Raw genomic sequence first — 23,979 nt, forward strand, 5'->3', positions numbered from 1 at the left:
TGCAGAAGTGCCAGTGAGTGAAGATGCGAAAGTATAAGACTTTAACGCTGCAGCAGAAGTTCTCCTTGATACAAGAAGGGGGTAAATTACGAGTTCCAAGACCAAGTTGGCTGAAAGGCACAGCGTGCCCCTCTCGACATTGTCCACAATATTGCAACGGGATAGTATTTCCAATGACGAAGAGCCGAGCAGTAAGAAGACGACGACGACGATTGGAAGCTAGCGCGAGCTGTTGCCTCTTGGCCAACTGCGGCGTATTGCCTTGTAAATATACTTGTAAATAGCTTTTCGTCGGTGTCTTCCTACGTAACATATCTGGTGGAGGTGGACGTTCCCTGTACCTCGTCACGGAGCTTCGCAGTGGACGGTACGTCGAGCCTTCCTTCATGGCTCCCGGTGACGACAACTCGACTCCGCCGGCTCCGACACCTGCTGCCACTTCGACGACCTACATCACTCTCCCCGCTCCCCGTGATCCTGGCGTATTCTCGGGAAAAGATGGGGAAGACGTCGAGGACTGGATCAGCCTGTACGAACACGTCAGCCGCAATAACCGGTGGGACCCTACTATCATGCTCGCCAACGTAGTCTTTTACCTAAGTGGCACACCTCGAGTTTGGTATCGGACGCACGAAGATGAGCTCACCAGTTGGGATTCGCTTAAGCAAAAGCTCCGAGACTTGTTCGGCAACCCCTACGGTCACCAACTTGCCGCGCAGAAGGCGCTTTCTGGTCGTGTGCAGACGTCAACGAAGCCCTACGTCACGTACATTCAGGACCTCTTGGCTCTGTGCCGCAAAGTTGACGCACACATGACCGAGTCCGACAAGGTCTCCCACATCCTCAAAGGCATTGCCGATGACGCCTTCAACTTGCTCGTATTTAAAGTGGCGACGGTGGATGCCGTTATAAAAGAGTGCCGCCGCCTGGAACTCGCTAAAAGCCGACGTATCGACCAACAGTTTGCCCGTCTGCCCAACACCCCAGCGACATCTTCCTGTGCCAACGCTCCTCGTCCCAACAACACTGGCGATGTTACCAGGATTGTCCGGCGTGAGATCGAGGCTGCCTATCCGGCTGCCTTCGACTCCTGGCCCTCCAATGCACCTGCAGTCACTGTTTCCCTGATCCAGGCAGTTGTCCGCCAGGACTTCGCCAACATGGGTATTCACACCATCTGCTTGGCCCATCGCCCTGATACCCACCCGGCTTCTTCGATTCCGCCCCGTCCCGCACCTTCTTACCCACCACGTTTCCGTAACCCCTCTGAATGGCGCACTGCAGACGACAAGCCAATTTGTTTTCACTGCCATCGAATTGGGCACATTTCTCGGCACTGTCGCAGTAGCTGGAGTTCCCCGAACCAGTCTACATATATTGCCTACTCTCGCCCCCCAGGTGGCCTTTCTCGTTTCTATGCTGCCCGCTCAGATAATGCTGCCACCGATTCTCCTGTGCCGAACCGCCCCTATTCTCGTTCGCCTTCGCCCCAATGACGACAATCTCGCTCCCCCCAGCCCCGTCGCTCCTATTCACCGACTCCCTTCGGACGTCGCTCCCAGCAGGAAAACTAGACGATGCAGCGCCTCGAGGTGACGCTGCATTGCTCCCTACGCCGCCAAATCCTCTCCTGACGTTGCCCACTCATCTGAACCTTGACGCGCAAGTCGACGGTGTTCCTGTATCTGCTCTCATAGACACTGGGGCGCATTTGTCAGTAATGAGCGCTGACCTTCGTAACCGGCTAAGAAAAATAATCACGCCCGCCACAATGCCTGTTGTCCGTGTCACCGATGGCGGAACAGCCCCTGTAATTGGTATGTGTGCCGCCCGTGTCTCCTTCGCCGATCGCTCCACTACCGTGCTATTCACAGTCATCGCTCACTGTCCCCACGACATCATCCTTGGCTTAGGCTTCCTCTCCGCACATTCTGCTCTCGTCGATTGCTCCGCCAGTACTCTCCGTCTCGACCTACCTGTTCTGAATCCCGCTGAACAACACCCTACTCGCCTCAGTTCCGTCGACTGTGTTCGCTTGCCACCTTCGGCAATGACTTACGTTGACTTCGTGTCATCCCCACCAGTCCCCGATGGTTACTACATCGCGGCTCCTATGCAAGACGTCCTCCTCACACACGGGATCACAGTACGTCATTCAGTTTTATCCATTACGGCGAATTGCGTCTGCGTGCCAGTGGTCAATTTTGGCTTGACGACACAAGTACTGCCACGCGGGATGTCTCTGGCCCAACTTTGCTCATTCGAGGATCACTCTGTAGCATCGATTTCAGTAGACGACAATTCAGCCGATTCTCCTCTACCATCGCAGTCGGCAACTTGTACCATCGCCAACTTAGAGAAAATGATTGCACCCGACATGTCGCCCGCGCACGCTCGTGCGCCCTACCGCGTTCCGATTTCCTACCAAGATATTTTTTACTTTAACGATCGTCCTTCGGCCCAAACAACAGCTGTTAAACATCGCATTAATACCGGCGATGCCCCTCCTATTCATCGCCGCCCGTATCGAGTATCACCGGCTGAGCGTCAAGTTATTCACACCGAAGTTCGCAAAATGCTTGCCAAGAACATTATTGAACCGTCATGTAGTCCATGGGCGTCACCTGTTGTGCTGATAAAAAAGAAGGATGGCTCATGGCACTTTTGCGTGGATTATCGGCACGTTAACAGGGTTACCAAAAAGGATGTGCATCCCCTACCTCGGATTGATGACGCCCTTGACTGCCTCCACGGTGCTCACTATTTCTCCCCTATTGACCTTCGCTCCTGCTATTGGCAGATTGCCGTGGACGATCTCGACAGCGAGAAGACTGCCTTTGTAACACCCGACGGTCTTTATCAATTCAAAGTGATGCTGTTCGGTCTATGTAACGCTCCTGCCACTTTTGAACGCATGATGGACTCCCTTCTTTACAGTTTCAAATGGTACACGTGCCTGTGCTACTTGGACGACGTTATAGTATTCTCCCCAACATTCGCTACGCACCTCGAGCCCCTCTCAGCAGTCCTGGACGTTTTTTGGCGAGCCAGTCTGCAACTCAACGCATGGAAGTGCCAATTCGGCCATCGCCAGATTACCATCCTTGGACATCTCGTTGACGCGAACGGAGTGCAACCGGACCCAGGCAAGATCCATGCTGTGAAGCACTTCCCTGTTCCAAAGTGTGTCAAGGATGTGCGAAGCTTCATCGGCCTTTGCTCGTACTTCCGCCGTTTCGTGAAAAATTTCGCAGCCATAGCACGACCACTAACCGAGCTTTTGAAAAAAGATGCCCCTTTCCAGTGGGGCGATAACGAGGCCTCTGCATTCTCGCTTCTAATCGACCTTCTCACAACGCCTCCCGTTCTGGCCCATTTCGATCCTTCTGCGCCTACCAAAGTCCGTACTGATGCCAGCGGTCACGGAATTGGCACAGTACTGGCACAACGCCAGCGTGGCCACGACCGTGTTATCGCTTACGCCAGCAGGCTCCTCTCGCCTGCGGAGCGCAACTATTCCATCACTGAGCGTGAGTGTTTGGCCCTAGTTTGGGCAGTTGCGAAGTTCCGCCCATACTTATATGGCCGACCCTTTTCCGTTGTCACAGACCATCATGCGCTTTGCTGGTTATGCTCATTGAAAGACCCTACAGGAAGACTTGGTCTCTGGGCCTTACGCCTCCAAGAATATTCGTTCTCTGTCACCTACAAATCTGGCCGACTACACAAGGACGCTGACTGCCTGTCTCGCTACCCGGTAGACGAGCCTGACAACGCCGACAGTAGTACCGCCGACGGCATTTTCTCTGTGTCTGCCCTCGCTAACATCGCTGATGAGCAGTACAGAGACCTATCGCTGCAAGTACTCATCGAGCGTCTGCGCTCTACACCTACCGATGCATCCGTTTGCCGATATGTCTTCCAGGGTGGCATTCTGTACCGAAGGAACTTGCTCCCTGATGGCCCTGATCTTCTTCTTGTCGGACCAAAACATCTACGACAGACTGTGCTCTTTGAGATGCACGACGCACCCACTGCAGGACATCTTGGGGTAACCCGCACGTACGACTGCATCCGCCGTTGCTTCTATTGGCCTGGTCTCGCTCGCTCCGTCCGACGCTATGTTGCTGCCTGTGATCCCTGCCAGCGTCGGAAAACACCTCAGGTGCTACCTTCCGGTCATCTCCAGCCAATCACCGTCCCTGTGGAACCGTTCTTTCGTGTTGGATTAGACCTCCTCGGTCCCTTTCCCACATCATCCTCTGGGAACAAATGGGTAGCCGTCGCGACTGATTACGCCACCCGATACGCTATCACACGGGCTCTCCCTACAAGTTGCGCCACTGACGTCGCGGACTTTCTCTTGCATGACATTATCTTAGTGCATGGCGCCCCGCGACAGCTGCTTACTGACCATGGTCGTAACTTCCTCTCGAAAGTTATCGCCGACATTGTGCGTTCCTGCTCTATTCAACACAAGCTGACTACCTCATACCATCCTCAAACCAATGGCCTGACAGAGCGGTTAAACCGTACTCTTACCGACATGCTGTCCAAGTACGTTTCGAAGGACGGCCACGACTGGGACATTGCCGTTCCTTACGTCACATTTGCTTATAATTCTTCCCGGACCGCCGGATTTTCTCCATTTTATCTACTCTACGGTCGCGAACCGACCTTGCCCCTTGACACGGTACTTCCTCCTGCTGCGATCTCAACCACCGAGTATGCGCGTGACGCCATCGCCCTCGCTGACCATGCACGCCAGCTTGCCTGTGCTCGACTGACAGACTCGCAAACCACGCAGCAGCGTCAGTACAACGCCCGCCACCGTGACGTACAGTTTTCGCCTGGTGTACTCATGCTCCTGTGGTCGCCCTCTCGTCGCGTCGGACTTCCAGAAAAGCTCCTTTCGCGATATACAGGTCCCTACTGCGTGCTGCGCTAGGCGACGCCTGTGACGTACGAAATTGCTCCTGTGAGCGCAACCTCGTCATCTACTCTGGCATCTAGTGATGTCGTGCACGTCAGTAGGCTCAAGACCTACTACACTGCTTTAGAGTCCGGCCTTTAGTCGCTCCGGGACGGCGCTTCTTCCGCCGGGGCTAGTGCTACGGGATAGCATTTCCAACGACGAAGAGCCGAGCAGTAAGAAGATGACGACGACGATTGGAAGCTAGCGTGGGCTGTTGCCTCTTGGCCAACTGCGGCGTATTGCCTTGTAAATATACTTGTAAATAGCTTTTCGTCGGTGTCTTCCTACGTAACAATATTGAAGAACAAGTCGAAGGTACTGGAGGCCTACAGCAAGATATATTCTTCGAAGCGGTCGTGAGTACGGGCTCCCACGTACCAAGATGTGGAATCAGCTTTACTTCACTGGCTGCAGAAAGCAAACGCAGCCCACCTTCCCATCAATGGAATGATACTGCGGGAGAAAGCCAATGACTTGGCTCTACAGCTTGGGCACGAAGAGTTGAAGTGTAGCAATGGATGGTTCAGCCGTGTTAAAGAGAGCAATAATTCGACCTTCGTAGCCGTCTGTCGCGAAAGCGACAGCACAAACGAGAACGTCGTTGATGACTGGAAGAAACACACGTTGGCTCCGTTGCTTAGCAAGTACGGTGCAGACGAGGTGTACAACCTTGATGAGGCAGCCCTTCTTTACAAGATGCTGCCCACAGAAACATTCGCAGCAAAGGACACCGCAGCCAAGGGTCGAAAGCAAGGCAAGTAAAGAATAACCATTCTGTTCGGTGCGGACATGTGTGGTAAACACGAGCTGCTGTTACTCTTAGTTGGAAAGAATGGGAAGCCTCACTGCTTTAAAAATGCGCAGCTGCCGCCAAGGGATGAGCTTATCTGCCAGCACAACAAGAAAGCCTGGGTCACAGGCGCAGTATTTGAGGAATACATTCGGCAGCTTGACCGCAAGTTCGCGGCCACAGGCAGGAATGTACTCTTCGTTGTTGATAATTGCCCGGCGCAGTTTTGTTGATTGCCACGGTGGAAATTCTCAAATGCTGCAGGTGGTTGCCCAACTAGAAAACGTGACCCTTGGAGCCTCGAACTACAGGACGCGGCAAACCAGCAACTCTGATTAATCCAAAGATCGCCGAAGATTGTTCGAATTATGCAGTGGTGGTGTAGAGATGGAACATCCGCCTTGTGTACAAGAGGACTGTGGTTCGAATCCCGGTGCCGCACAATTTTCCACCGGATTAAAAAAAAATCCGTGTGTTGATAAAATTGCGTAAACAGGCCTGGAGTGTGGCCTGATCCTGGTAACCAGAACCGGTAATGCACTCCCTCACCAGAGCAGGATTGGCCACCCTGGTGCAGTACTTGGCCACAACCTCCTATATGAACACAAGTCATTAAGGGTTACGGACTGGATTCCAAGGGAAGGGAAGTGTAGCAGGGGGCGGCAGAAAGTTAGAATTAGTAAATGCAAGGCGCAGAAGAACAGGACTCAAGAACACACACGACAGGACCGGCGCCACTCACAACTAAGTTTATTTCCGCAACAAGCCTGCCTTATGTAAGTTAATCAAGCAGATTCACACACAAAACTGACGATTTTCGTCCGTTGATGATTTTCTAGTGGCTCTTAAGCTTTTGTTGCATCAGCAAAGCAACAAAAGCTTAAGAGCCACTAGAAAATCGTCAACAAAATAAAACTGGTTAAATAAAAGGAAGACAGATGGAAAAAACCTAAATAATATCACTCTAACATGAGGCCTAAGTGAAACCTTCTAAAAAAGTATTCTCCTTGTCACTAAGCACAATGGACAGCCTGCTGACGCATTTGTTTCCCTCTTGATGAAATAGGCTTCCACAATTTCCCGCTCGAACCTGTCTTTTCCAAACTTCAAAAATTTAGTTTTGTAGAACTGAGGGCAGCAATTAGTGCAGTCTCTGCAACAATGAAGGGAGTTTCCTTGCAGAGCAGACACTACAAGGAATTGCAGACGCTGCAACGCAGACACTGTTCTTTAGACCCTTTATTGGTCAACTGTTCTGTCCATTTCATTGTTTGTCACATGGTTCATTTTCCGCGTGGTCACATGTTTTATCAATTTTTTAGGTGAGTGACTATTAGAGATTTTAGTTCTGTTGCAGAAATAAACTTAGTTGTGAGTGGCGCTGGTCCTGTTGTGCGTGTTCTTGAGTCCTGTTCTTCTGCGCCTTGCATTTACTAATTCAAGCATGAACCAACTAGCCCAAGCAAGAGTTTTACTTGCAGAAAGTTAGGTGGGTGGATGAGATTAAGTTTGCAGGGACAACATGGCCACAGTTAGTACATGAACAGGGTAGTTGGAAAAGTATGGGAGAGACCTTTGCCCTGCAGTGGGCGTAACCAGGCTGATGATGATGATGACATCGGATTAACGAGGTTTTACTTTTAAGACGTGGAGAAAAGGCAGCTGGCGTATACAAAAACACGTGTTTGGCCGCGCTGGTGCTAAGCGAGGATGGCGCCGATTCCATGCCCAGTAGCATCTGTGTGAACTTCAGTAGTTGCGGATGGGTCGAAGTGAGCCAATATAGCCGGTGAAGTGAGCAAGTTGGTCAGTGCCAAGAATGCAGCAGCTTGGTCGTGGCCCCATGAGAAGGGGACATCCTTCTTTAGAAGGTTATTCAGGGGTCTACAATGATTGCGAAATTGTGTATAAAACGGCAGAAGTATGAACATAATCCCACAGAACTCCGAACATCTTTAGTAGATGGGGGTGCCGGGAAGTTCTTGACAGCGCTAATCTCGTCAGGGTCAGGTGGACACCTGTAGCACTTACAAGATGACCAAGCACAGTGATTTGCTGTCTGCCGAAATAGCACTTTTTGGATTTTAGCTGGAGTCCCGCCTGACGAAAGACAGCTAGAATGGTCGCCAAACAAGTAAGGCGACTTTCAAATATTGGGGAAAACACAACGTTGTCTAGGTAGCAGAGACAGATGGACCATTTGTAACCATGAAGGAGAGAGTCCATCATGCGTTTGAAGGTTGTGGAGGCATTGCACAGTCCAAAGGGCCTAACTTTGAACTGGTAGAGGCCGTTTGGTGTGACAACGGTCGTTTTTTCTCAGTCCAAGTCGGCAACAGAAATGTGCCAGTAATCCAAGTGCAGGTCCATGGATGAGAAGTATCTCGCACCGTGCAGACAGTCAAGGGCATAATCGATTCGTGGTAGCAGATACAGTGAAACCTCGTTAAACTGTAGTTGGCCGGAGCTTGGAAAAAGTATGTACTAAACGGTAGTACTGCTTAAGCGAAATAGCGTGAGATCGCCCACTTAGCTGTTAAAAATAAAACTACGAGAGAGATCAAAGGGCAGAAAACACGCAGTATTTATTCACTTCATGCGACGAAAGCATGTTATTTTCATCCGATGCCGCGGCGGGCTAGCAGCGACGATGGCGGCCTCAACCTCTCTCAAGCTACAAGCCAGCTCTTCTGCCAGCCCCCTCTTCTGGGCAAACACCCACATGAGGCTGACGTAACGTGCAGCATCTGCCACTGTCGGGCCTGAATCGTTCGTGCTGTTGCTTTCCGTGTAGTCCTCATCACTGTCGTTGGGTGACACTTCGGCAATAACAGAGGCAATGATGACGAAAAGTCGAACCTTGAAAATTCGAACCTCGTAGACAACGTATTTTCATGGTTTCAGCAGCATTGCCGACTAACTTCTCCTTCGTATTCCAAATGCCACACATCGTAGTCTACAGTAGATCCTTCTTGCATGACGGCACATACTTCTTCGTGCCATGTTCGACAGCACGAACGAAGTCCAATTTTTCATCTATGCTGAGCACTGGTTTTTGTCCTAGCTTGCACGACACCACAACACGGGCCACAATGCTCCGACTGGCACGGTGCCGAAATGATGCTGATGTTGATGTGGCTCCACCCTTCCAAGCGCCTTTTACATTTACACTTGGAGGCCGTTCCGATCTCCGAGGCTCATTGTTCTGCCGAGCCGACATACCGCCGCGATTTCACGTACGCAATACATGATTACACAATATGTGATTACACAATATATGATTACACATATGCAATAACCTGGTACGGTTTATGCAGATACAAAACGCATTAAGTTCAATGGCCGAAGAGTCGGGGATTTGACTTTACTCCTCTTAAGATGAAACTACTGTTTAACTGGGTACGGTTTAGCCAAGTTTTACTGTATACGTCCTTACGTGTTATTTAAGGCATGATAGTCGATGCAAAATCTCCAGCTGCCATAGTTTTTTTTTTGACCAAGACGACGGATGTCGCCCATGAAGTGGAAGAAGCCTCTATGATGCCTTTGGAGAGCACCTTATCGACCTTGCGATGTATGACCCAGTGTATGGAATGGGACAAATGATATGGTAGCCGTCTGATAAGACTAGCATCTTATTTTTTTAATACGAGGGTCAATGCCTCAGGGCATACAGGGGTATGGGATGGGGGTGAATAAAGATGATTAAATGAATGAAAAAAGATTTGCTGACCTAATGAAGTCCAAGAGGGATCGATAATGCGGTCCCTGCGTCCAAGCAGTGTAGTCGCTCGAATTATGTGGTGAGAGTCCCGCTACTGCGAGGTGTCGGAGCCTCGTCAGTTTCAGTGCAGGGCAAACCCACAGCACGTGGTGGATGTCGGCTTCAGCATTTTGCGACTTGCAGAGTGGAAACTCAGGACGACAATATAACGGGCGAAAGTGCGGCCACTTCCTAGTCACGGCAGGAGTGAGGGCAACCCTGACCCGGATCCTCCGAAGCGCAACCTCCTCTGCACAGGTAAGACCGTGGGGGAGGTTTACCGCACACAGAGGTATGAGAGCATGTGTGCGGCGCCGGAGGTGCTTCTTTCTTGTTAAAAGGAGGGTGGCATCATCTAGGTGAAAGAGTTGAGGCAGTGACGATGGAGAGGTCGCAGAATCCGCACGGCTTTGGAAGCTTAGAAGGTCGCGTGGGATCCACTCGACAGATATTGGCTGCGGGATGCGTGCCGCCAAAAGATGGATCTGTTGGCATATGTCAGGGCTGCGACTGACGCGTCGCGGAAGCCTCGTCACCTGGAGGGCATCAGTGCGGATGACGATGCGAGACGTGGGGACCATGGGAAAGGCGGCCACAGAGCACAATGCTTCTTGGACAGCAAGGAGCTCAGCACAAAAGGAGGAAAGAGATTCTTGGATTTGAAACCGGGTCGTCTTATTAAGGGCAGGTGCGCATGGGCAATAAATTGCAGTGGTTGTTTCACAGTCCTGAATGCTTGCATCAACATAAAGGACGATAGAGCCAAGCGGCAGGTGGGCATCTTGAGCTATAATTCGGTCACGAAGCGCCGCCGCCGTGTGAGTTGATGTTGGGCGATGTATATCAGTTGGCTTGTTACCACTCAGCTGTACAAAACTCCAGGGAGGAAGAACTGGCGATGGTGGTGGTAGAAGAGAGTTCAAGCGTAAGTCCTGAGAGCACACGTTGCGATGAGACCTGCAACACAGCCATGATGGCAGAAAGATAATCTTTACAGTTGTCATTTTCTTCTACACAGTATCCAATGTCATCTTTGTCCCATTGCTCGCAGTCATCATCATTGCAACGTGTGACTAGCATCTCCCGTATGTATTTCATGACTTACAAGAGACGTTTGACCCAGAGGGCGATTATAGAAGTCAAAGATGTCCCTGTAGGTCGCCAGGAGGTGGTGGAATTCCATGGCTTGACAGGTTGGAAGGTCAGGGGCAATCATCTTGGTAATTTCGTCAGGAACTGGACTCGCCGGGCTAGTTGTGAGGAAGGACGAACAAGTTTCAGCATCTAATGCTGCGATGTCACATGCATCAAGCACTGATGCGTTGGCCAACGAGATGCCTTGCAGGAGAGCTTGGGTTGAGTTGAAGTTGAAGAGCGGGAGCTGGATGTGGTTGTCGACAACAGTCATGAGGGTGTGCGGCACAGCAATATTTCGGGTCAACAGCCTGTCAACTAGTGGAGATACTACGTAGTCACCGTCGGGGACTGGTGATGCCGGCGTCAAGGGAACATATGCGGCGGCTTGCGGTGACAACCGAATGTAATCAACAAAGCATAAGCGGTGTGATGTTGAAGGTGGAACATCAACGAGTTGAGGAAGCTCAAACTGAAAGACGCCGGTTGCACAGTAAGTGAGAGCAGCATGCACCAACAAGAAATCGAATCCTAGAATGACGTCACTGGGGCATTGCTCAATGAGAGTAAACAAAACAGATATATGGTGACTGGACATGGTGATACGAGCTGTGCACATTTCGATGACCGCAGCACTTCGTCCATCAGTGATGCGAATAATACCAGTAGCGGCGGGGGTATTATCACCCCACTTGATCCTACCACATCTACTTTCTCAGACAATGTGTATTCTTCCAGCCTTAAGCCATACCTTTCGCCCACCACCCTGTCTTAGGAGCAGGGTTGGCGATTTCCTAGCCAGAGGTCAATGTCAGGAGACTGCAAGCAATGTGACAAAGATGACATTGGATACTGTGTGGAAGAAAATGACAACTGTAAAAAGATTGTCTTTCTGCCATCATGGCTGTGTTGCAGGGTATTGTAGAAAGCTTGTAAATATATCTTTATATTAATTAAGAAAAAATGAGACATCTACCCAATCGTAGCAATTGCTACAAAGGAAACCCCCATACGGGTTCCTCGAAAGAAAAGCCTCAAGTTTAAGAAAAATTCGTCCTGGTCTGGGACTCGAACCCGGGACCACCATCTTTCCAGGGCAGTTGCTCTACCATCTGAGCTAACCAGGCAGCTAGCAGATGGCAGGGCGAAGTCGAAGTTGTCAACTATTTGAAGCAAAGGCAAGAGTTTGACGTAATAGTTGTGCGGAAACCCGCAACATGGAGTAATCTGCTAGCCGCCTGGTTAGCTCAGATGGTAAAGTGGCTGCCCCGGAAAGGTGGTTGTCACGCATACGTTAACGCCTGGTACGCTTGCTTGAGCAGGCAGAATGAACACACAAATGCTAGGTGTAGCACACACAACATTTATTCGATACGGAATTTTAACAGCAGTAGCACATGGTAACATTCAACACTTATTGCACACGGACTGCGTCCTCCCTTGCTATGTTTTACGCTCGCACTACCGTGTTAACCAACGTCTGTGCGGCGATCGTTTATATGCTATCGTAGGAGCACTTACAGTACCGGTTCTGTTCGAGGCAGATATCGGCGTCCCCCGGTCTGTGGTCCGTTGTTGCAATCAGGTCGTCTTCAGTCATCGCTCGTGTCCGGCGTCAGCGGTGCCCCGGTCGATGTGACAAAAGCACAGTCGCTGAGGAGCTGTCATGCTCCGGCAGAGCAGGACTCGTGCTGGCTGGCGCTCCTGGTGCGTGCCGGCCCAGCTTAGTTCCCTAGATGGGACGGTGACTGGCTGCAGCCAGCCTTCGTGCGTCTACGCTCAGCGGTGTGAACGCTGCGTCCCGGCCACCACGTCCTTCTATGCGTGCCCCTTCTCCAAGATGGCCGCTCCACGCGCTCGCTTCACTCCCTCTTCCCTTTTTTCTTTTCCATCTCTTCTTGTGTGCCTTCAATCGTAGTATCGCTTTCTTGTCTTCTTTCTTTGTTTGCACTTGTCACTCCTGACAACGGTATTCCTGGGTTTGAGTCGTGGACCAGGACAAATTTTTCTTAAACTGCGAGGCTTTCCTTTCGAAGAATCCGTATGAGTTTCCTTTTTAGCAATTGCTACGATAGGGTGGATGTCTTATTTTCCCTTAATTACTTTTCTCCACCTTGTGGTTTTCTGCAGAACTATTACTTCAACATCTTTATATTGTAACATAGACTGAAGACGGAGTCTTGCAAAATAGACGCTTCTCTTTAACGGCGGGCCAGAAGAAGAGTGTGCAGCTTATGCGCTTCGTCTTTCATGGCGCCGACCTTTGAGCGCACCGTCCTGCAGTGCGGGAGCCCCACATTATTGTGTCAATATTTTTACCCGTAGCAATATACTGTGCACACACCAAAGAGCAATGTCCGTCACATGAAAGAACACGTTCTCGAGGTCTCCCATAACACAATGGCATCTTTGGATCAGAACAACACGAGACAGGCTGGCTACACCAGCCACAGCGGTCGCAGTGTGAGGCCACCACACTTGTGAAGAGTCACCTAAAGAAGGTTTCATGTGCGGACACACGAGAAGTGTCCACTATCATCATCATGACCACACCAGCTAATAGTTAAACCTCGACAGAACCAAGTGGCTAAAATTGGCAATTCACTTCATTACACTACGAAATTCAACATTTTATGCAAGTAAGTGCAGTCACTGATGGATCTTTCTAACATGGAAGGGGCTGCCAAAATTTCAGAATTATTGGACAATCAGAAATAAATTTTAATGAGAAAAACAGACTATTTTGTTAAGTTTGAGAGTTTGCCATGAAAGCCAGCCATGCTTTCACGTCTGCTCCGACGGCTGATGGTGTCACCTGCAGTGGGACAACACTGTCATGAAAAGCGCCAGCAGCAGGGAGCAAATGCTTTGTCTGCTTTGCACTTCAAGGCGTGTCTAAAGCTCAGGATTACTCAACCTCCAGTACTAAAAGAACAAGAAAGCGCACATGATGTCATGCAATCTGAAACCAGCTGAAACTTCTGCACGCAATATACACTGATGCGACAGGCATTGACAAGCTAAAATACCTTAAAGCACCCCACCATATATCAAACAGAAGAGACCGCAGTTTTAAAATACGTGATATTTCCTGCAAAATGAACTATATGAAGTTTTCTTTCTTTTTCCCGCAGTATTTCTGAATGGAATAAGTTGCCAGTTGAAGTTGTGAGTGCTCCTCGGGATGTATTTTTAAGACTAATCAATGATTTGTGATTGCAATCTTCTTCCAAACCAATGGCTGCAGGCTGAATGTACTTTTTTCTCTTGTACTGTTATTCGTGTACTTTCTTGTACTTTTTTCATGTACCTTTTTTCTCGATCTTGATGCATTGCTCCTTTGTCATCCCTCCCTTTTGTGCGATTATATTCTCGTGCTAGTCACTTTATGTTGGAATGCATCATGTAACTGCGCAAACAACAAAGGACAAAGAAGGAAACATACAGGACAGGCACGGATCTGCACCTTCCCTGTGTGTTTTCTTCTTTGTCCTTCGTTGTTTGCGCATGATGCATTTCAAAATCGACCACCAACTAGCCCGCTTCTCCCTGTTAAATATGTCACTTTATGTTGTACCCACTCCCTTGCTATAATGCTTCGGCGCTGCAGGGTGTACTGTAAATAAATAAATAAAATGTCAGCATGCCAACTTTTTGCGCACATAACAGATTATCCTAAAACAGGACACGCAGGCTGCATATGAGATCAGTCGTGTTCACAGCTATGCACGGCCACAGTACAAAAGACTATGCTTTTTCTGCCTTCTGCTATTTGGTATTGTTGCGACTACGAATGAATCGCTTGTGCTCATGAGATTGGGTGCATAGATGGGCTTAGAATGAGTTCATGTGTTATTTGAGAGCAATAGCTGGATGACTGCTGCACTCACTCTTGGCCAGTGCTTGAGACAGCTTCTCCTCGGCAGCATTGAGGTTGTTCACATAGGCTGCATGGTGCTTATCATGGTGAACCCGCATCAAGTCGGCCGATATGATGGGCTCCAAGGCATTGTAGTCATACGGCAGGTCAGGCAGGGTGTGCTTGCTGCGTGCTCCTGGACGGACAAGGCTGCCAAGTAGTAGGGGAGATAAAAGAACCTGTCAGTTTCCTTAATAATTGGCCTTTCTGCATATTTAAGTGGAGATAGGCCCCAGATCTTCATTGTTCGACAAAGTTTAGTAAAGCTACACACAGTGGCTTCATTCTTTCAAGTGTTTTAAAACATTGACATAGATTGCTGTAATCTTTTTTCAGCAACTGCTTTCACTGTCTAACCACAGTTACAAAGTTATCCCTAGGCAGCAGATGCATCTACATGTATCAGAACATGCCTAAATGCTGTTGCCGAATATATAGTGAAAAGTCTTGTGTAATGAGACTGTGTGCGATGCAAATGATGGTGTACATTCTGAAATGCACACGAGCAGCAGCGCTAGAGTGTACGATGAGTCATGACCCCTACTAGACCGGATTGCCGCTACTGTGCTCACCGCTATTGTTCTGCTACAAGTGCTGCTTGTTCTGCTGAGAAAGAGTTCGTCCAATAAAGAGATAGACTTTTTAACTAGGATTTTTGGCAGTTATGTTCACCTTCACTACAATGGGACAATACACAGCTTAAGTAAGATTACATTGTTTAACCTTCATTAACTTGAAAAATAAAGTAATTACAATCTGCTCCCTCGTGTGTGTGTGAATTATTGGAATCAAACTTCCGTCAATTTGAAGGCGGCACGTCATTTGGACAACCTGTAGGGCGTGCAGAGTGTAAAGTGCCTGGGCTGAAAAAAGAGCAAAAGTGACACGGCAGAATCCGTATTGCCCAGCAGGACAACAAGGACCTTTCTACGTAAAGGTATGATGGGGGTGCAATCCCTAAACACGTGTTCATAGTCTTACTTTCTGCCATTGCGCAGTGCTTCGTGTTGCTTGGCTCTCAGGCCCTTTGTGGCAGATTTGAAGATGTATTTGTACAAAAATGAATAAATATTGTCACGTGGTAGTGACAATAGTGACAAAGAAGGCAGTAAAACTGTGACTAACAAAATGAACGTATTATTGGGCGAACTTGTGCCCTCAAGAACAGGCTACACTAAAAGAACAACGGTAGCGGCGAACACGATCGGCGGTCGTCAAAATATGATCAGCAGGTCAAGCGCGTCGGCTTTTATACAGCAGTCGTCGAATGTTCCAGACTAATCGCTGGGACCCGCATGTCTTCCACAAAGTTCTACACCATTCATGTCATGCGATGAAATCGGATAACACAAGGTTCGGCGACAACAGACAGTGGATAGAAGCATCGACAACATTCCAGAAACTTCCGATACATGCAGGCGTGTCCCAAGCTGTGTGATAACATTTGTTAGGCAGCGAAACGTGGTCACCCGATAAAGATAGGCAAGTGTACGTGTCAATACCCCCCTCTTAAAAAGCATCGACTCGATGCTGCAGACAAACGAAAGTAATAAAGAAAAACACCCGTAGCAAAGAAACAACAAAACAAGGAAGTTCGTCAGCGTGCGTAAAAGGGTTTAAGACGCACCACGTGGACAACTTTGTTGTCCTTCGCGAGGCCACCAGCATCGAGAAGACACTCAAAATGCGGAACTGGAAATTCAACCGCCGCACGAACTCTACCAATTACGCAGGAATTCAATCACTGGCCACCGACGACCTGCGCGAGACTATCAGAGTGGTCGTACGGGAAGAACTGCATAGGTTGTATCCTAGGTCGCAGCCTCAAGTAGCCTCAATCACCGAAATCGTCAAAGATGAGCTTGAGTGATCACTTAGAGTTCCTGAGGTGCAACCTCAATTACCGCAGCCCCAGCCAGAAGCGATGACCTACGCCGCCGTCACACGTCGTCAAGGCCCCCCTCCGCGACCGCGCCAGGGCCCTGTAACGCCTCAATTCCGTCGTCCGCCAGCACGCCCACCCGTCGCCCAGCGCACCTACGCGAGGAAGACGGACATTTGGCGAGCCCCCGACCACCGCCCGCTCTGCTATCACTGCGGAGAAGCCGGCCATGTGTACCGCCGATGCCCATACCGCGACTTGGGACTGAGAGGGTTTGCCGTCAACGTGCCGCGTCCATGGCTTGGGGAGCGCCCACGTGACATCGCCGACTACCTAGCCGCCACTCAGTGGAACTCTTGACGACTGTCCCGATCGCCGTCATCAGGCCGCTACCTGTCGCTGCAGCGCCGACCATACGCTGGCCCAGCCCGGGGCCGGTCCGTCAGCCCATATCCGGAAACCTAAAAGCAGCAACCGATGGAGGTGCGGTTGCTGTTCGTCGAACTGACGAAGATCCTCCGCCGCCGCCGAAGACGCAGGAAAGACCATCTCAACGACATAACGACGACACAGCGCTGTTCCGACGAAGTCTGGCAGGAATGAACACGTAGACGAAAGACCACCTGACGACGCCACGTACCAACCACAGGTCAACGTGACGCAGCCGTGATCCGACGCCAAGGCCTAACTGTAATGCAAAACAAAGAATCACCGACCTCGACGTGCTTCTCAACGGCCACACAGTCACCGCCTTAGTCGACACAGGGGCCGATTACTCCGTCATGAGTGGACACATCGCCGCACAGTTGAAGAAAGTTAAGACTACATGGGAAGGCCCTCAAATTCGGTCTGCTGGAGGACACCTCATCACGCCGACTGGAATCTGCACGGCAAGAATTACCGTTCATGACCGGACTACCCAGCACCTCCACAGATGTCACGTGGTAGTGACGGTAAAGAATGGAGCAAAACTGTGATTAATGAAACGAACGTTTTATTGGCCGAACTTGTGCCCTCAAAAACAGGCTACAGTCAAAGAACAACGGTAGCGGCGAACACGATCGGCGGTCGTCGAGATTTCATCAGCGAGTCAAGCGCGTCGGCTTTTTATAGCAGTCGTCGAATGTTCCAGACTAAACGCTGGGACACGCGTGTCTTCCACGAAGTTTTACACCATTCGCGTCACACAATGAAATCGGATAACACAAGGTTCGGCGACAACAGACAGTGGATAGAAGCATTGACAACATTCCAGAAACTTCCGATACATGCAGGCGCGTCCCACGCTGTGCGATAACCTTTGTTAGGCGGTGTAAATTGGTCGCCCGATAAAGATAGGCAAGTGAACTTGTCAATATTACCCTTGTTCCATATAGCACCACTGTGCTGGCCTGTGCGGTTGCCCTCAGTAGTTGCCATCGTTAAAAGTTAAATTGCAGCATATCATAGTAAAGTGTGTAGTGGCATGTATTTTTTTATTTATGCAACTATCTACAGCGCTCATATCGGGGATTATTTAGGAGGGCAACAACATGAATAAGGCACAAAAGTAGCAATCAAGAGAAGCATATGAACATATGTGCTTGCTTATCTTTATCGGACGACCACGTTTCACCACCTAAAAAATGTTATTGCAGAGTGTAGGACGCGCCTGCATGTATCGGAAGTTTCTGGAATGTTATCGATGGTTCTATCCGACGTCCATCACCGAACCTTGTGCAATCCGATTGCATGTATGCGCAAGGCGAATAGTGTAGAACTTTGCAGAAGACACCAGGGTCCCAGCGATTACTCTGGAACATTTGACTGATGTATAAAAGGCAACGCACTTGACCCGCTGATCAGATTTCCAACGATCCCCGACTCTGTTCGCTGCTATCATTGTGCTTTAAGTTTAACTTGCTTTTGAGGGCAAAAGTTCGCCCAGTAAAAATTTAGTTTTGCCATTTACAGTATTGCTACTGTGTTCGTCACAGTCACTACCACATGACAATATGACAAAATTGTGTGAAACAGCACAGGTGATCAGTTTTCACGCAAAAACATGTTATTGCAGCAGAGTAAAAAAGAAAGATGAGGCGTCCACCAAGGCCGTAGACCTGGTTTTCCAAGGTATTCCCTTGGTCCTTTTATTACGAATAGTTGAGTACTAGTGACAGAATTATAATGAGGAGTGCCTTTGCCATCAGGCTAGCCCTTGAATGTCCCAGGGTTGTCTCTGTGTCCTGCATTTACCTCAATTTCTCTATTACTAACGCTTTGTTCAGAAAAATATTGCTACTAGGCGCTGCAGTAGCGAACGATTAAAAAAAAATTAAATTGTGGGGTTTTACGTGCCAAAACCACTTTCTGATTATGAGGCACGCCGTAGTGGGGGACTCCAGAAATTTCGACCACCAGGGGTTCTTTAACGTGCACCTAAATCTAAGTACACAGGTGTTTTCGCATTTCGCCCCCATCGAAATGCGGCCGCCGTGGCCAGGATTCGATCCCGCGACCTCGTGCTCAGCAGCCTAACACCATAGCCACTGAGCAACCACGGCGGGTAGTAGCGAACGATGATGAGAGAACTGACGAAGACAATGATCGCAGATAGTCGTGCACACGGGCTCCATCTTGTATGCCTGTCTTCTGCCCGTTGTACATATCTTGTAAATATATCATCAAGAGCCTTTTCTCCCAATAACATTTTGGTGGCGAGTGCGGGTTTTTCCAAGTTTCAAGATGTATTTTTGCCGTGGACGCTCCTTAGCATCATCTACAGTGCCCGCGCAAGGCGGGGACGAGAATGCTTCGAGCAGGTCACCAACAGTGCCTCAACTATCCGCCGCCAACTGCCCCGTCATCTTCACACAACCGCATGACCCAGGTAGCTTTTCTGGCTGTACAAACGGGTGAGCACTAGACACAACTGGGACCAGAGTTTGATGCTAGCAAACATCATATTTTACCTGGCAGGCACTGCACAAGTGTGGTTTCTGAACCCTGAACAGGAACTTACCAGCTGGGAGGTATGTAAATAAAAGCTCATCAATCTGTTCGGCAAGCCCATCGGACGCCATCATGCTACACAGAAAGAACTTGCATGCCGAGCTCAGACTTGAATTCAGGATGTGCTCGCACTTTGTCACAAAATCGATGACATGATGCCAGAAACGGAAAAGGTTGCGCATATCCTCAAAGGTACTACGAATGATGCGTTTACACTTCTGGTTTTTAAGAACTCATCCAGAGTGCAAGAGGTCATCAATCAGGGTGTCTACCAAGTTGACGTTTCCAAATTCCCCGAGTTTTCCGGGTTTTCCCTGAGTGAATTTGCAATATTCCCTTAGTGACAGAGAACTTTGTTTTATGTCAAGACGGGCTCCCTACATCATTTTGCCCAATGGTGTCACTCTCTAGTAAGCATGTTAAGAAATTAAAAAAAAAAAAAAACAGTCCAGTTTGAAATGTAGGGGGTATTGTTTCCTTTATTCAAAAAGAAAACAGTAGGGAGAGGTTAGTAAAATGCACAGCGAATAAAATATCTTCGAAAGAAATAGTAAAAACCATTGCATCTCAAATACGAATAGGAGATGCATGTAGAATATTTTCGAATATGAGCTATTTCTATCAACTGATAGCAAGCTAATTGGTACGAGGCCTGAACTCTATCACAAGTGAGATTATCTCGCAACAGCTGGTAAGTCAACCTCAACTCTCCTGACGTACTCTCAGCTTGCACACAACGCCTCAGTGTTGCATTTCACTGTTTTAAAGAGTTTTTTTGCTTGATGAGGGACACCTGCATCTCGGCATCAGCCAAGACTTTGCTTTTAAGAGTGCAAGCTCCTTCAAAAACGTGGTCGCATGCTTCCTTTCCTGTTCATTTCTGAATGCGTAGGTCCTTGTCTTCTCTTTCGGCAGCGCGTTCGCCATACGGACTATTTGAAGCATCCTCCTGGACAATTGTACCGTAAGCGTCCGATTTTTCGGACTACCTAGGAACCGCGAAAAGGTCCGAAAAAATGAATGCATTTTTTTTAAAGCCCTTAATGGTTCAAATCGCCACAGCCTTGCCGAAAAAGCTCTGAAGGGCGGCCAGTACACTTATTAGGCATATCGGAACTTGTACTTGTTATATTCAGTTTCGTTATTCATTTCAGTTCTTTATTCCCCAGGGGGCGCTTCTGTTCTTCATTATATATATTGGTTGTATATATATGTTAAATAAACGGCTTTTTACTTCGGTACGGCTGGAGTCTGAGTTCCACCTTTGGTCAACACCACATTGGCGACGAGGATGTCATGAACGTACCCCCAGCCCCGCTGCGCCATCCGTATCCGCCCACCATGAGCTTCACCGGGCTTGCTCCGCCCCCGTTTTTCCTTCCGACGCCCGGCCGTCCCTCATTGCTATGGGAGCAGTGGGAGCAGATGTTCAACGTGTACTTGCTGGCATCCGGAGCCGTCGCATTCAAGCCGCAGCAACGCAAGGCTATTCTTTTGCATTGTTTGGTGGCGGAGAGCCAGCGTATTTATCAGATGCTACATGCAGGGACCAGTGCCGCAGCACCGGCCGCGCCAAGTGCCGCAGCACGCGCCGATGACAAGTCTGTCGTGGCCCCTCCTGACGAATACGACTCTGCACTCGCCGCATTACGGCACCAGTTTTTGACGTCGTGCAACGCTATCATAGAGCGTCATCACTTTCACCGCCGCAGCCAACACACAGGCGAGTCCGTTCATGACGTTGTTGCCGCTCTACGGGAGCTAGCGTCACATTCTTCGTTTGCCTCGCAAGATGATGCTCTGCGGGATCAATTCGTTGCCGGCATAGCTTCCACTCGCGTACGTGAGCGGTTACTGCTCGAGGGCTCCACACTTTCATTCGAGAATTCTGTTCGAATTGCACTTCAGTTTGAGCAGGCGGCTGAAGAGCTAAAGGAGTTTTCTGCTTCGGTCGAACCAATTTCGTTGTGGCAGCGTCGTAAACCATCGTCGCATTCCTCGAAAAAAAAAGGAATTCACAACCAGCAGCCACCTTAGAGCAGAATTTAACGAGGAGCGCGGGCGGCTCACGTGCGCCGCAGCGGAACCGCCCCCCTGAGCGGAACCGAGAACAGAGTAGTCGCTCCGGTTCGCCACATTGTTTCCGATGCGGCTCGCGGGACCACATCGCGTCAGCGCCGCAGTGCCCAGCGCAAGGCAAGACTTGTTCGTTTTGCGGTCGCAAGGGCCACTTTCAAAGGGCAAGCTAACCCAAATGCAAGGCCGAGTCCGTGAAGTTGAATTACATGATGTTTCGTCATCCAATAGTGCTGAGGAAGTTTTGACTGTGCAACGTTCCGCGCGTAGCGGAATTCATATTCAAGTGCAAGTCGCGAATGTCACTTTGACATTACTTGTTGATTCAGGGTCGTCCGTTTCAATTTTGTCGGAGTAAGAATTCAGTTGATATTTTCAGTACGTTCCGCTTCTGCCTGCTCCGCATGTTAGTCTGTTTGACTACTCTCAACAGCCGATTCCAGTGCTAGGTTGTTTCCAGGCAGACGTTCGGTTTAAAGGCCGCACAGCGTCGCTACGTTTTTATGTTGTTCACCGAGGAACTTGTCTGATCGGTCTTGATGGCATTAAAGCCTTGGATCTTCGCATTGAGGGTTCTGCTCTCAAGTGCTTATACACGTCCGCTGCTCCACAGCCGACTGTACGCAGCCCCGTAACAAAGCTCTTCCGCCAGCCTTAGCACATGAGTTCAGTTCACTTTTCAGTCCAGAGTTGGGTCTTGCTAAGGGGTTCACGCATCTCATCAAGACACGGCAAGGCGTGCAGCCTGTAACTTCGAACCTTCGCCATCTGCCATATTCTCTCCGGTCACCAATATCAAACGAGCTTCAGAGGTTGCCGAGCCTTGACATCATCGAGCGGATCGATGCTTCTGAATGGGTCTCCCCCATTGTTGTTGTTAACAAGAAAGATGGTAGCATCAGGATATGCGTAGACCTTCGAGAGCCGAACAAAGCTATTGTTCCAGACAGTTTCCCATTGCCCCATACAGAGGAGCTGCTTCACGCTTTGGTAGGCGCTACACACTTCTCCAAACTTGACTTGGCTTCTGCTTACCATCAGGTTCTCTTGCACCCTGACAGCAGGGATCTGACAGCTTTTATCACTCATGATAGCCTTTTCCGTTTTAAAAGAGTTTGCTTTGGGTTGGTTTCTGCCCCAGTGGCATTTCAGAAGATGATGGCGAAAATCCTTGACCGCTGCCCTGGCGTGTTGTTCTACATTGATGAAGTCATCATTTTTGGCAAGACCGCAGAAGAACACCTTTCAAACGTGAAGACCGTGCTGCAAAAGATCAAGAACGCAAGTCTGAAACTGAACAAGAAATGCCTTTTCGACGTTCCAGAACTTGCCTTTCTGGGGCACAAGGTCACTGCTTGTGGTATTTCGCCACTTCCAGAGAAAGTAGACTCCATAGTTAACACACCAGTGCCAACTGATGTGGCCACCCTTTGTTCGTTCCTGGGTCTCGTAGAATGCTACTCCAAGTTTGTTCCACACTTGGCACAAGTGGTTGAGCCTATGAGAGTCTTACTTCGTAAAAATGAGCCATTCATCTGGTCTGCCGAAGCAGAAAGCAATTTCCGGAGGGTCAAGGAAATGCTTTCGTCGAGTACAGTCCTCCAGATGTTCGATCCGTCACTGCCAGTCATTGTGGCGACAGACGCGTCCGACTGTGGGCTGGGAGCAGTCCTGCGGCAACAAAGTGGTCACGAGCTCCGCACAGTCGCTTTCGCATCTCATACACTCTCGCCTGCCGAGAGAAAATATTCAGTCGGTGAACAAGAAGCTCTTGCGTGCATTTGGGCGTGTGAGCAATGGCACACGTACCTGTGGGGTCGCCATTTCACAATTTGAACAGACCACCAGGCCCTGGTGTCCTTGCTGTCGTCACAAGGACATGGAAGACGCCCACTCCGAATCGCACGCTGGAGTGCACGACCGCTTTGCTACAATTTCACTGTTGAATACCGCAAGGGGTCCACAAACACTGTAGCAGATGCACTTTCTCGGCTACCACCACCTACCTCGGAGGCAGAGATTGCTAAAGGAAGAAATTGTCTCGTTCATTGAGCCAGCCTGCGTGACTAAGGAGAAGTTCAGGCAGGCCGCCCTCGACGACAGTTGCCTGGAAACAGTCAAGTAATTCGTGCTGAGTTCCTGGCCGCCAAAGAAGTCCATACCAGAAGAGGCGAAACCATTCTACGCCATTCAGAAAGAACTTTCTGTTGTCGATAAACTGCTACTGCGTGGAAAGCGCCTTGTTCCATCCTCCCTCACGGCTCAGATCATCGGCACCGCGCACGAGACACATCCGGGTATAACGCGCATGAAGGCGCGACTGCGTGAGCGGTTCTGGCGGCCATGAATGGATAAGCAAGTGGAAACGGCATTAAAAAACTGCCATATCTGCCTGGAGGCAGATCATCATCAACCTGGTTACGTCCACTGCAGGGCAAAGGCCTCTCCC

At 49.6% G+C, this 23,979-nt stretch overlaps 2 protein-coding genes across 3 annotated transcripts in view; one reads left to right on the plus strand and one right to left on the minus strand.

Moving 5' to 3' along the window:
• The window catches only part of Sod2 (superoxide dismutase 2), a 155,402-nt gene that overhangs the window by 67,970 nt on the left and 63,453 nt on the right, over positions 1 to 23,979 (minus strand). For both annotated transcript variants that reach the window (XM_050172386.3, XM_055067016.1), the window contains exon 2: positions 14,553 to 14,731. In XM_050172386.3, the coding sequence (XP_050028343.1) occupies positions 14,553 to 14,731 (179 nt within the window). The remainder of the gene's footprint in view (positions 1 to 14,552; positions 14,732 to 23,979) is intronic.
• Positions 20,796 to 21,685, plus strand: LOC126523981 (uncharacterized). Its single transcript, XM_050172385.3, has one exon. The coding sequence runs from the start codon at positions 20,796 to 20,798 to the stop codon at positions 21,489 to 21,491; it is 696 nt and encodes a 231-aa protein (XP_050028342.3). The 3' UTR covers positions 21,492 to 21,685.

The sequence above is a fragment of the Dermacentor andersoni genome, chromosome 6 (assembly GCF_023375885.2).
Source record: "Dermacentor andersoni chromosome 6, qqDerAnde1_hic_scaffold, whole genome shotgun sequence".
Lineage (NCBI taxonomy): Eukaryota > Metazoa > Arthropoda > Arachnida > Ixodida > Ixodidae > Dermacentor > Dermacentor andersoni.

Excerpts from the sequence above, each read along its gene's own strand:
- LOC126523981 (XM_050172385.3), top strand. The coding sequence starts at position 20,796 with ATGAGCTTCACCGGGCTTGCTCCGCCCCCGTTTTTCCTTCCGACGCCC.